The 13,369-nt window shown below is 39.5% G+C and overlaps 2 protein-coding genes across 2 annotated transcripts; one reads left to right on the top strand and one right to left on the bottom strand.

Moving 5' to 3' along the window:
- Window positions 1-7,431: 7,431 nt before the first annotated feature.
- On the top strand, window positions 7,432-8,401 carry LOC129237188 (uncharacterized). The gene is made up of 3 exons (XM_054871699.1): window positions 7,432-7,479; window positions 7,565-8,038; window positions 8,204-8,401. Exons 1-3 carry the CDS (start codon window positions 7,432-7,434, stop codon window positions 8,399-8,401), a joined length of 720 nt encoding a protein of 239 aa, XP_054727674.1.
- Window positions 8,402-11,640: 3,239 nt separating this feature from the next.
- On the bottom strand, window positions 11,641-12,481 carry LOC129237583 (uncharacterized oxidoreductase TM_0325-like). Its single transcript, XM_054872409.1, has one exon. It carries the CDS (start codon window positions 12,436-12,438, stop codon window positions 11,671-11,673), a length of 768 nt encoding a protein of 255 aa, XP_054728384.1. The 5' UTR covers window positions 12,439-12,481; the 3' UTR covers window positions 11,641-11,670.
- Between the last annotated feature and the right edge of the window lie 888 nt (window positions 12,482-13,369).

The raw sequence follows: 13,369 nt of genomic DNA, 5'->3' as shown, positions 1-13,369 counted from the left end.
AACATTTTTTTCAACTTATTTTAACCAGTACAAAAATTTTTTATACTTTTTAAATGGTCATTAAAAGATAGAAAAAAACTTTGCAATGCTAAATTAATTTTTTCCTTAAAAAAAAAATCGCAAAGAGATGCAATTTTTAAACCTCATAAACCAAGCTCCCCCCTTAATGTGCCGAATTATCTCATCCTTTAGCTCTTGAATTGTTGCTGGCTTATCGACTTACACCTTTTCTTTCAAATAATTTCAAAGAAAGAAGTCCAACGGTGTCGTTGACGTTTAGGTGTGGTTCACATTCAACATCGGCCTTTGAAATTGAACCACCGTTTACATAAATAAATAGACAAGTCCACGAAAATAACCTTTCTTAAGTTTTCAAAGTCACAAAATTTACAAATAAGACAGTTTTCATTAGAAAAAAAATAAAATTAAACGCATTTAAATGCATGCAGTAAATACGCAAATTCACTTTTCTTAGCTAAAGGGTTTTCCAATAAGAGGTGTTATTTTGATATTCAAAGAAAAATGCTATTTTTTAATAAATATAAATGATCGGATGTTTATTTCATTATAAAGAGGAGATTCCACTATGCCGTTAATAGCGGAAAATAACATCAGACAAATGACCACCACGACCACGCTTTCAGGACAATATCTTTTTCATGAAATTTTCCATAACCGAATTGCAAAGTGGCTGTCCTATGTCCTCGATAGCCTCACGAATTCCATCTTTGAGGTCTTTAATCGACACTGGACTGTTGGCGTAGACCTTCTCTTTCACGTGGTCCCAAAGAAAAAAGTGTCAAGGTGTTAAATCACAAGATCTTGGGGGCCAATTGTGATCACCTCTTCGAGAGATAACAGGGTCCGGACACTTTTCCCGTTAAAGATCAAAGGTTTCGTTGCGTGTGTGGCACGTAGCGCCGTCTTGTTGAAAATAAACGTTGTCCAGATCAATACCATCCAATTCCGGCGATAAAAAAATGGTTAATCATCTCTCGAAAGCGCAATCCATTCACCAATAACACCTGTTATTGGAAAACCCTTTATAAATACATACATACATACATCTGTAATAGTACTTACTGTGCATACTCAGTCTCTATCATTGATTGAAAAAATTCATGTCTACTTTCATTCCTGCCTCTCACTACTTAGTAAAAGCTATAATTAATGTATTTAGATAATATAACATACATATATACATATACATATATATTCATATATGTACACATGCATATGTTATGAGTAAGTATGTATTATATTATAGTGTAAATGCATAATAAAAAAATGCAACAAATAAACTTCGGTAACAGAAGCATAACTTGAAATTTGATAGTGAATTTCTGTCACCCTTTGAGCGTACAGAGAACAGCTGTTAGTGTCCAAATGGCATGTGATTTATAAAGAAGCCAGTCGACGGCGCACCCTTTATATTCTTAGTACCTATATACTTATACTTGTTTGCTAACTATAACCTATACTAACAATAAAGAATGAGACGCATACATACAAGATTGCGCCAACCAAAAGAACAGGAAGAATAAGCGCAAACAAGTAGAACGCAAGGAAAAAAACTGCATTCGGAGGCTTTATTATCATTCGAGTTTTCACAATTTAGCGCGCGGTACTTCACTTTGATTATTTAAATAAATAGATAGAGAGATAAGACCAGATATTCGCATTACGCCAAGTATTGGAAAATACCCATGAAAGGAGAATTGACACACACCACCTTTTCGTCGACTTCAAAGCTGCATTCGACAGTACGGAAAGGAGTTGCCTGTATGCCGCGATGTCTGAATTTGGTATCCCCGCAAAACTAATATGGCTATGCAGGATGACGTTGCTCAATACGAGCAGCGCCGTCAGAATTGGGAAGAACCTCTCTGCGCCGTTTGATATCAAACGAGATTTCCGACAGGGCGACTGGTTGTCGTGCGACTTCTTTGACCTGATGCTGGAAACGATCGTGCGAGCCGCAGAACTTAATTGCTCGGGCACAATTATTTATAAGAGCGTGCGATTGTTGGCATATGCCGATGATATTGACATTATCGGCCTTAACAACCGCACTGTAATTTCTGCCTTTTCCAAACTGGTTAAAGAGGCAAAGCGAATAGGTCTGGTGGTGGTCTCGAATTAGAGGACAAAACGAAGTACCTCGTGTCATCAAACAAACAGTCGGCGCATTCGCGCATCGGCTCCCACGTCACTGTTGCCAGTTATGATTTCGAGGTAGTAAGGGGCTTCGTTTATCTAGGAACCAGCATTAACACCGATAACAATGTCAGCTTTGAAATCCAACGAAGAATTTCTCTTGGTAAAAAGAGCTACTTTGGACTAAGTAGGCAATTGAGTTGTAAAGTCCTCTCTCGACGAACAAAACTAACACACTGCAGGACTCTCATCATGCCCGTTCTAATGTATGGTGTAGAAGCGTGGACGAGGACAATATTCGATGAGGCATCGCTTGGAGTGTTTGAGAGAAAGATTCTGCGTAAGATTTTTGGACCTTTGCACGTTGGCAACGGTGAATATCGCAGGCGATGTAATGATGAGTTGTATTAGCTGTACGACGACGTAGACATACATATGTAGCTGGCTGGGTCATGTCGTCCGAATGGATACAAACGCTCCGGCACTGAAAGTATTCGATGCGGTACCAGCTGGTGGTAGCAGAGGAAGAGGAAGAGGAAGGTCTTCCCTCCTCTGCGTTGGAAAGATCAGGTGGAGAATGACTTGGCTTCCCTTGGTGGGTCCAACTTGCACCGGTTAAGCGCGAGAAAGAAATAACTGGCGCGCTTTGTTAAACTCGGCCAAAATCGCTTAAGTGGTTATCCCACCAATCAAGAAGAAGAAGAAGAAGAAGGATATAAGGAAATAGTGAAGATATAAGGAAATATAAGGAAATCGATAAGCCAGCAACAATTCAAGAGCTAAAGGATGAGGTGGTTCGGCACATTAACGGCATAGAACCTCAATTATGCCTCAGCGTTATCGAAAATTTGGATCACCGGATGGAGGTGTACCGCCGTGGCCGCAGCAGTCATTTGGCCAATATTTTGTTCCACACGTAATTGAGCCATACCAGTGTTATCATAATAAAGAGAAATGACAATAATTTCTTAAAAAAATTGTATTTTATTCAAAATCAACACCGGCCCTTAAAACTTAACCACCTTTTATAAGACATGCATTCGATAGATTCTAACGTATGCGGCGGAAACTAGAGCAGGCACTTCCATAGCCTAGCAGTATATTAGCACTGAAAACACTACAGACAATAACAAGACGCACATTGTATGACAGAAAACCAAATGGCGAAATTATAGGGATTTGTGATGTAACAGACGTAAGCCTGTGAATGAAAGGAAGGAGAAAAGTGTGAAGAGATCATTTTCGCAGAGCGTCAAGCGAACGCATTGCATGTAAGGCAATGAACGGCAGAATAATCCAGCCTAGACCACTGAAGAGATGGCACAAATTCTGGACATTCGAATCCACTGAACTACAGTACAGGTTTATATTGTTGTAAATAGGAATTTTCCTCAATAAACGAAGAAGAAGAAAAAGAAGTGAGCAATTGTTGCCGTATACAAATTCAAGAAGCAAGAACTTTGTTGTGGAAAACAGGGGGAAAGGCAGATCTGTATATGACTGCAGCGAAGGCAAAGCTGGGCTCATGGCCTTAGACAGCCCTCTAATCACTTCAAGAGTAGTCTAGTAAATCCAGGCTGAACCATGTTGGTAGACATAATAGCCTGATGCTAACATGGGTCCCGGGACATGTGAGTAACAGGATCTCTGACTCTTTAGCTAGGATGAGCTCCTGGCGAAAAAAGTTGGTCACAGAGTCCGTTCTGCTACTCCCTTCTGCAGCCATCAAAGCCATGGTTAGCAAATGGGTTACTAGAGCCCACAAGCGAGCTTGGTAGGATGAGAGAGGCTACAGATGGACAAAATTGATGGTACCTCTCATGTCCGTCCAACTGTCGCAGATCCTCTTGTCATTATGCAGAAGAGACTATAGACAGCTGATTGTACTGTTGACGGGCTACTTTTTATGGGTGAAACACATGGAAAAGGTAGGCATCTCAGACAGTGCACTGTGCCCAGCATATGGAGAGGAGAATGAGACGGCGAGCCACTTTCTGGCCATCTGCCCAGCCTTCGCTTGTATCAGGCTTGATGTTTTTGGCACTGATGTGTTAAGAAGTGACTACCTTGGCTCCTTGGCACCACAAGATCTGCTCAGATTTCTTCGGAGGTTGGCTAGATTTAAAGGAAATTATAAAGGGAAGCCCAGTGCAGTACAATTTACTTAATGTTGGCTGAGTGCTGTACTTGCTAGTTGTTTCGACAAAAAAACAAAAAATACAAATTCTCAATTGAAGCAACGCCACATTTGTTTTTGTGTCATTTCCCAGGCGGTAACTGCTTGAGTGTTTTTGGCCAAGCCATTTCTTTCTTATGCTAACAGCCAATTTTTCTCTACTCATCGAAAACTTACAAGGCTGAAGCTCTTTTATATATTCATACGACTTGACCCATGATGGAAAGAATAATGAGGCGCCAGCCTATCGCAAATTTGACAATGAGTGACGTTCTATTAGCACCGGGATGGCCAGATTACCATTTTCATAACTTGATTTGGTATTTTTTTGTTATTTAGTCTTGAAGTTTTAGTTCTTCCTTCATGACATTTTTCTAGCCTGTTTTAATTAAAAGTAATGTTTATAATTTTGTAAAATATAAATTTTTTAAAAATTAGTTCATGAATTTACTCAGTTTTATTTAGCTTTACTTTTTTTAATATCTGATCGCATTGCCCGCGATTGCCGTTATTGTTGGTGTTCTGCTGCTTTCGGCACTCAAACCTCTCTCTCTCGCTACAGCAGTGTTGCCTAGCTTTGGATATAAAAACACACTAAAATGCCTGTTTAAAGAAAATAAAACACCAATTTTTTGTTGAATTACTTAAAGAACTTTGTATGCGTGTCAAATTGGTTTTAAAATATGGGTCTTTTAAATAAATATGTTATGGTTGTGTACAATTTAATTTACGATTTTTTTTTTTTTTTTTGTTAAGAGAAACTCTTTTGTTAAGGGAACGACTTTTTTGCTATATTTGAGGTTATGTAACAAGATAAGGTACTCTTTATGTAAAAATGCCGTGATGGTTTTTTTAGTATTTTCTGGTATGTTTTTGCTTATTTTTACTATAAATACACCTCTTGATGCCCTATGTGTCACTAAGGATTGATGACCGGAAGAAACGATTACACCTCTATGGTTTTAATCCGCATTCAGTGTTTATTATTATTAGAAGGCCATTACGCACTGCGACCAGAGCTGATTTATTGTGGAAGGCCTATTTTTGTAACCCTAGAGTTTTAGGCTTTTTAAAAATTTTAGCACAATTTTGGGTTTGTTGTTCCAAAGATTGCATGGAGATACTACGATACCACCAAGATGATGAAGTCTCTGTCTGCCCAACGCAGGACATTCACAAAGCACATGTTCTGAGCTTTCTATGTCCATTTCGCAAAAGCGACAGGCATTGGTCTCAGATAGACCAATATTATTTAGATGATACCTCAGGCTGCAGTGACCTGTAAGATATCCTGTGAAAAGACGCAGATCTACTCTGCTTAGTGAGAGAAGTTTGTTAGATATTCCTTTGTTGGGACTTAGGAATAGTTTGGATTGACGCTGACCGGCACAGTTTAGCCAGTGTGCGGCAAGTTTTCTTTCTTCCCATTTTCTAAGGAATTCATTTATGTGGCCTTTTGTTAGTCCACAGAAAGGCTCAGGACCAGTAAGTTGCATATTTGCTCCTTGTTTTGCAAGGTCATCAGCCATTTCATTTCCCTCATGTCCTTCATGTCCCGGAATCCAGTCTAGTGTTACTCTGTTGAGGTTTCCTAACGTGTTGAGAAGGTTTAGGCAATCATTTACCAATTTAGAGGTGATAGTTGTTGATAGAAGGGCTTTTAGAGCCGCTTGGCTATCTGAAAGTATGTAGATGTGAGTACCTACCTCTTATTTTCCTGCTAAGGCATTCTCTCACACATATTTCAATGGCATGTATTTCTGCCTGGAATATTGTTGGGTAGAATCCCATCGGAATCGATTTTTTGAATTTAGGCCCATTGATTCCTGCCCCTGTTCTACCATTTTCCAATTTGGACCCATCAGTAAACCATAGTTGGGAGCCAGGTTTGAAAGTGATAGAGTTAGTTCTCCAGTCTGTGCGTTCATTAATTATAACTTGGAAGTCCCTGAAGAGTATTGGTTTGGGTGATAGTATATCATCCCTATGAAGAATGGGACTATGTAGGAAGTCTTCTAAGATCTTTAAATGTCCTTTCATATCCCCACTTTTAAGTTCAGATATACCTTTTAATCTTAAGGCACTCGAGCGAGCTTCCCTTTCAATCAAGATTGGAAGCGGTGGTATGTTCAGGAGCACACTCAATGCTTCCGTGGGACATGTTTTCATAGCCCCTGTAATATATACCAACACATATCAGCCGCATTCAGTAAATTCAAACGCCTTTTAAAATGTGTAAAAAGGTTTTCAATCTTAAGAAGAGTTGAGAGAAGAAGATTTAATATTCTTGCATAACCTTAAAAGGAGCAAACAATTAAATTTGCACTTTCAAATTTTATAAGGATCAACAAATTTCCATTAGCACTAAAATCTTCTCTTAGTGAACTTTTTTAACTTCCTTTGTTCAATAATACAGTTTTTTTTAACTTACAGCTTCGGTAGCTTTAAATTAAAAATAAGAAGCAAACACCAACTTAAAAATTTTCGCATTTGGGTATAAAAAAGTACTAAATTTATTGCGGAGAGCAAATGGTTAGAAAAACTGCACAACTCAGCTAATGCGACGTCACGCACTCTCTGATGGGTGCAATCTTGTTTCTATCACTCTTGGACTTGACCTACCCTTATGCTCTGCACTGTGTCTCATCTTCTTACGTCTGTGATATGCACCACCTTTCAACAGGCACAGAATCTTTTGCTGGAAATCGAGATAAATTAAAATCCGTAGAGCTTAAAAAGTGGTGAAAAAAGTGTTGGCGCACAAAAAAAAAAAATCATGCATTTGTTGCAATTTGTCAACATAACACCAATTAAGACTGATTACAAGTAAAAGTATTGTCTAGTTTCTTTTAAATTATGAATAAGAAGAAGAAAAAAAGCAAATCGCAACATTTGCATATAACCGTCTGCGAAATGGTGAACTTGCAACATCATTCTAACTTGCAAGAAATTCATTCTGACTTGCACATCACCGCTAATTTGCATCTGCAAAAGAAGGCCCAGCTTGGCAAGCAGAAAGAGTATTTATATAAAGAGAGTGCAGCATAGATTTGAATTCAGTAGATGATTTGTAGACATCGAAAGTGAGTTGGAGTGAAATGCTGTTGAGCTGCCGCCACAAGTATTTGCAACGCATCATCTGGGTGGTGAGTAAAAATAATGAGGTCTTTGATATTTGAACAATCAAAAAAGTAACCTATTTTTTTTTTTTTTTTTGTGTTTTAATTTCAGCTCTGCACCATGTCTTTGAGTTCGACTGCTCGTCGTCATAAACGCAGCATCTATGGCCTAGACTCAAATGGTCCCTATTTGCCAGCGCCATTTGGGCCCGTACCGTTTGCGCCATTTGGTTTGGGCTCTCCGTTTGCACAGCCCCCTTTCGCTCTTCCCTATCATCCTTATGCTCCGCCACCGTATGCCGCACCAAATTCCTATGCCTTGCCTCCATGGTACCCACCGCATCCCTACCAGAATCCTACTTTTGCACCGCCACCACCGCCTTTATATCGGCCGCCATATTTTCCACCTGTAGTCGCACCTGCCGCTCCTGTGGGTCCGCCACCAGCGCCCATTATTGTGCCCGCCAAGACAGCAGCAGCGTTGAGCATTGCGTCAATAATTCATGCATTCATCGCGCGCAAGTTCTATCCACCGGTGCTGCCAGTGCCAATTGCAAGGCCAGTGCCATATCCGGTGCCTGAGTTGGTGAGTACGGGCGGGGTGGTGAATAACTTTGATATTTACAGGGGATGTCGTAGAGGTGAGTACGTAATTTGCTCTCTCTCTTGGGAAATTTGGTGTCCATAATTTTAAATTTCACACTAAAGATGTAGCAACTAATGTTCTCCTTTTGCCTACTTTTTTTCTTAGTCACCAATCACTGTACCATCTGAACGACCTGCTGCTGTAACGAATATACAACCCATTGCCAACAGAGAAGCTACAGCTAAGACGCTATCTGAAAACACTTGCGTGCCGATGATCATGTTAGAAAATTCATTTTTCGAACGCATAACAACTACAACAGAAGTGCCTTGGCAGCCCACAGTAATTCCCATACGAGAATAAATGATACTGATAGCTTTGGGGTGATCCGACTTTATTTTTTACTATCAAATATTTCAATTTACTTAAACGATACTTACTGAAGTTTTAGAAGAGGGTGTGACATCCTTTTATAGAATAAGAAATATATGGAAAAACTATCATTTTGTAATTAATAAATATTGATAAATATCACTTTACTTAATACTTTTTTTTTTATAAAATTTTTTTAATGAACGAATTAATTGCCCCAAAAAATAAACAACCATTAGGAAAAGCAAATAAAGTAAGGCTGGCAAAAAAAAAAAAGAATCTCGAATATGCAATTCTGGCTTTTGGATTTGTGTTTTGATTTTCAGCACTTCCAAGCCAAACTGCATTGGAAGCTACACATTGAAAATCGGATAAAGAGGCCAAAATACCACAATTTTCCATGCGGAGCTCTAATAATGGAAACAGTGGAAATCATATCCAAAGGAGGGTTCGAGAAAGTAAAAATTAAAATACTTTCGGACAGCCAATCGGTGCTCAAAGCCTTGAATAGCTTCACATTCAAGTCAAAAGTCCTAACCTCACTGATTTGGGTACCAGGACATGAGGGGCACGAAGGAAACGAGAAGGCAGACTTGTATGCCAAAAAAGGATCAGAAGGGCTATTTATTGGACCAACCCCATTTTAACAAAAATAGTATCGGGTGTACAACGAATTAGTTTCGTATTTGTTACTAACCTCATATCTATTTATGTAGTCAATATTTTGACAGTGACAGCTATTCTATGTTAAAGACGCCAAAAAATCAAGTAAATTTGATATGTCACAGTGAATATTAGTAAACACACAAATTTTTTTTATTACAGTCAAAAGGTCAAATTACGTTCCAACAAAACAGCATTTGCGGGGAGGTCTGCTTTTGTTCTTCTATTTAAGGGGTTACATGGGTTGCGTCTGGTAAAAAAAGGCCTATTTTCAATATTTTTTTTTCCATGTAAAAAATTATTTATTTAATTCAAACTTTTTTCTGTCTTATAGATACATATTTAAAGAATAATTTCTGAAAATTAAAAAAAAAAATTAAAACCCCTCCATTGTTACGTCATTTCCGGTGACCCCTAGAAAAAAAGGTGCGTCCGCGTTGTCAGCATAACTCCTGACAGGCTCATGAAAAATGAAAAAAACAAAAATAAGTGCTTTAGTTAAGACCATAAACTCGTGTTTGAACGAAGCAAAAAAAAAAGTAAAAATTGGAATTTTGGCTGATAAGTGAATTCAAAATTGATACATGCTCCATGCTTTAAATAAATCCAACACCAGTAATGAAAGTTTCTTACAATTTGTTTTTGGAAATCTTCAACAACTACAAACAAGTAAATTTTGTAACTATTTTTACTGACGGCTCTAAAGCAACAAACACTGCCTTTGCAGTTACCTCATCGAACGGCAGTACCATCAGAGGCGGTACGCTTCCTCCACATACATCTGTATTTACTGCCGACGCTTTTGCTATCCACAAAGCTCTAGAACATGCCATTCATCTAAAGGGCAAATTCGTTATATGTTCCGATAGTTTTTCCTTCTTAAATGCAGTTCAAAACGCATGCAAGACCTCAACAATAATAGCCAAGATCCGTGACCTTTGCATGTCGGCATTCCTGTGAATGAACAAGCTGATAGTGCAGCGAAATACTTTGGATTAGCACCTACCTTTTAGTATGAGACAAACGATTATAATGATCTGAAAAAAATGTTACGTCAACACTCCCATCAAAAGCGACTCACAGAATGAGAAAATTACCAACATCGATACTTCAACCTTAAGCCGACTCGCGATAAACTTCTCTACGCCAGTAATATCACTCGTCTACAAGCAACCATTTTCACACGTCTAAGGATCGGGCATACGCAAATAACTCACCAACATATTCTCACCGGAAGTCCAAAACCAAGATGCCCTTTTTGCAGCAATATTATGTCCGTCGTCGATCATATATTCCACACTTGTTGGGTTTTAGAGAGTATTAGGCAAAAATATTTAATTACTAATCAGTATCTAAAATTGCTAAGAACACCATCCTATGTAAATATTTTGAGAATTTAGATTTAATATAATATTATATTAGGAACTTACTTATATATTCGGAGTCGATGGCCATTGTAGCTAGCACTCTTATATGCAATTAGGTTTAATATCTATATATTTTTCCTAATAAATAATAATAATAATAATATATTATTCTTGAATTTCTTTCGGAAAATAGGTTTAAAGGAAGCTTGAATGACTCATCCAAACCTTGATCGATTTAAAATTCATTGGAATTGAACTATCATTGGACAGGTGTTTGTGGTGTGCGTTTTGATGTTTTTTTTTTACACGGATATGACAGAATAAGGCTGCCCACACGAGGGAGCCGACTTAGACAAAGAATCAAAATTCGTCCATTGCGATATCATAGGGGAAAGTGCCTTACAAGGGGAAGAAGGGACTCTGGATTAGAGGATGACGACCAACTAATTACGCTTGTATTAAGCGCTTTAAGCTACTAATAAAATTCACCAGGCGCGTGATATTCAAACCCGCAATATCCGCAGGTGCAGTAAAAAAGTAAAAGCCCAGCTGAGAAGAAGGTGCTGATATGATTCTACCTCATCCTCCAGACAGCATCTGAAGAAAGGTCTCGGGGCAATCCCAAGTCTCACCGCATGAATACCTAACGGACAATGTCCCACCAAATTAGTTGCGACTTTCTTCGCCTTAGGAGTTCCCTCGAACGCCACCGTTCTAGCCATGGCCAGAAGGTACTCGCGACTTTGCACGTTTGCGCACTAGTCCAGCGCTCGCTAAGTTCAGGCGAGGCCTGTATTTCTATGAGTAGACCACAAGTTCCCAGGGGAACCTCAACACTCTCATTTTGCAATGAAACCGGCTCCAGGGTTCCCTGTTTAGTCAGCTCATCAGCCCACAAGTAGAAGAACCGTCAGTTTTACATCGCCTTCGAACGGCAGGTGGTTGCTTGACGAGATGCGATCGGTATTAGACAATTCTGTTCTAACATTTGGGACCTGCGAAACTTATTCAGCTGCTGTGGGTGAGGCAACAATGCAAAACGGAAACTTTCTAAACCGCATTTTGTTTGATTTGACATTAACAAAGTCACAACATTTTTAAAAAAACCTTGGGAGAAATGATAGTAGGAACAAAATCGGATAACTCTGATATTCTTAATTCACAAATATTTAATTATATCAAACAACAATAACATTTCAATACATTCACACTGATGTTTATTTCTCGCTTTTAACGCGGGCACATGGCTTGCTTGCCACCATCCACAGGCACGGTGGCGCCAGTGATGAAGGTTGCCTCGTCACTGGCCAAAAATGCAATGGTATCGGCCACTTCCTTCGTAGTGCCTACACGTCCGAGCGCGTGCGTTTCCTTGGCGCGACGCATGTAATCAGCATAAGCTTCCTCAGTCATGCCACTGCGCGCATGAATGTCCGTCACGACCACACCAGGATTCACGGCATTTACACGCACATTTTTCGACGCTAAATCCAAGGCAATACATCTAGTGAACTGATCAACTGCCGCCTTAGAGGTGCAATAGCTGGAGGTGTTGGGAAAGGTGCGCGTGCCAGCTACACTCGAAACATTCACTATATTACCTTGCGTCTTGATGAGGTGCGGTGCGGCCAACTTGGTGAGCAGGAAAATCGAACGTAAATTAGTATTAAGCAACGAGTCGAATTGCTCTACATCAATATCCAAAATGCTGCCGTAAGCCAAAATACCGGCATTGTTGACAAGCACATCCAATTGTCCGAATTCGTCCACTGTTTTATTGATGATACGCTCAGCATCGACGGTGACATCGGCTGGAATGAGCAGCAATTCAGCATTGCTGTTGGCTGCCTTGCAGTCTGATTCGACAGCTTTAAGATTATCGACATTGCGGCCAACGAGCGCAATTTTAGCGCCGCGTATAGCAAATGCCTTAGCGGTGGCGGCACCAATGCCAGAACTAGCACCAGTTACAATCACAACTTTACCGTTGAAACTCATTATGACGACTGTGTGAGGAACGGCTTGTGTCTGAACTTTTTATGTTTGGCGATTGTCAGGGGATTTTTTTTCTAATATACTATATTTCTTTTACGCTTAGCAGATGATAAGATAAGCACAAGTGGTCTGTGGCATCCGCCGAAGTCGTGTGCACTACATTCTACCTCACGCGTGCAGGGAGAACTAATCTGATAATGAATATACGAGCATTTGCAAAAGCATGATGTGAGAATGCAAAAAAAGTTAGTTGTCGTAAATAGCGATAACCTTGACTAGATGAAATGGAGGAGTGGAACTGCATGCACATATCTGAGTTGTTGTGCAAAATACTAAATCTGCACAGTGATAAGAGTTCCTTCCCCCTTGATTCTCAAATGGTTACGTATTGAAACACTCTCGTATACTTAAGGCTGAATTAGAGGTGCCATAACCATAACCACATAAACCTGCGGAGCGAACCAACCTAGGGATAATTAATTAGAGGTGGGCTGTGATAATGCCGTAGTCAAGGGGAATCTATTAAAGGTAGTCATTTTTTGACATTTGACAAGTAGAAGCCACGTAATTTATAAAAATGGAACGATAGACGCTTAAACAACGCAATGAAATTATTAAAATTCACTATAAAAATGGTGAAAATTTGGCAGAGACGGTTCGCAAAACTCGGTCATCGTGGAGCACCTTGTTGGACCGAAATACAGACGTTTCCAAGACAGTCGGTTCTACGTTGCCGAAACGACACGGATTTATATCCGGCCAAGGACTGTCACTCCAGCAGCATTCCCTGTATGTAAGTATGGGGAATGTTTATATTGCTACAACAACAACAACCGTAATACAGAAATTGTTGAACAAATTCGAGCTGTTGAAACAAGTTAGTGATATGAAGAATAAAACCCGTGCACGTCGCTCAAGAACAGCCGAAAATATT

This window comes from Anastrepha obliqua, chromosome 2, assembly GCF_027943255.1.
Source record: "Anastrepha obliqua isolate idAnaObli1 chromosome 2, idAnaObli1_1.0, whole genome shotgun sequence".
Taxonomy (NCBI): domain Eukaryota; kingdom Metazoa; phylum Arthropoda; class Insecta; order Diptera; family Tephritidae; genus Anastrepha; species Anastrepha obliqua.
Note: the sequence above shows the minus strand (reverse complement) of the source record. Positions and strands in the feature narration are given on the sequence as shown.

Coding starts and splice junctions, on each gene's coding strand:
- LOC129237188 (XM_054871699.1), top strand. CDS start 7,432: ATGCTGTTGAGCTGCCGCCACAAGTATTTGCAACGCATCATCTGGGTG. Junction 7,480..7,564: donor TGCAACGCATCATCTGGGTG/GTGAGTAAAAAT, acceptor TTTTAATTTCAG/CTCTGCACCATGTCTTTGAG. Junction 8,039..8,203: donor CATATCCGGTGCCTGAGTTG/GTGAGTACGGGC, acceptor TTTTTTTCTTAG/TCACCAATCACTGTACCATC.
- LOC129237583 (XM_054872409.1), bottom strand. CDS start 12,438: ATGAGTTTCAACGGTAAAGTTGTGATTGTAACTGGTGCTAGTTCTGGC.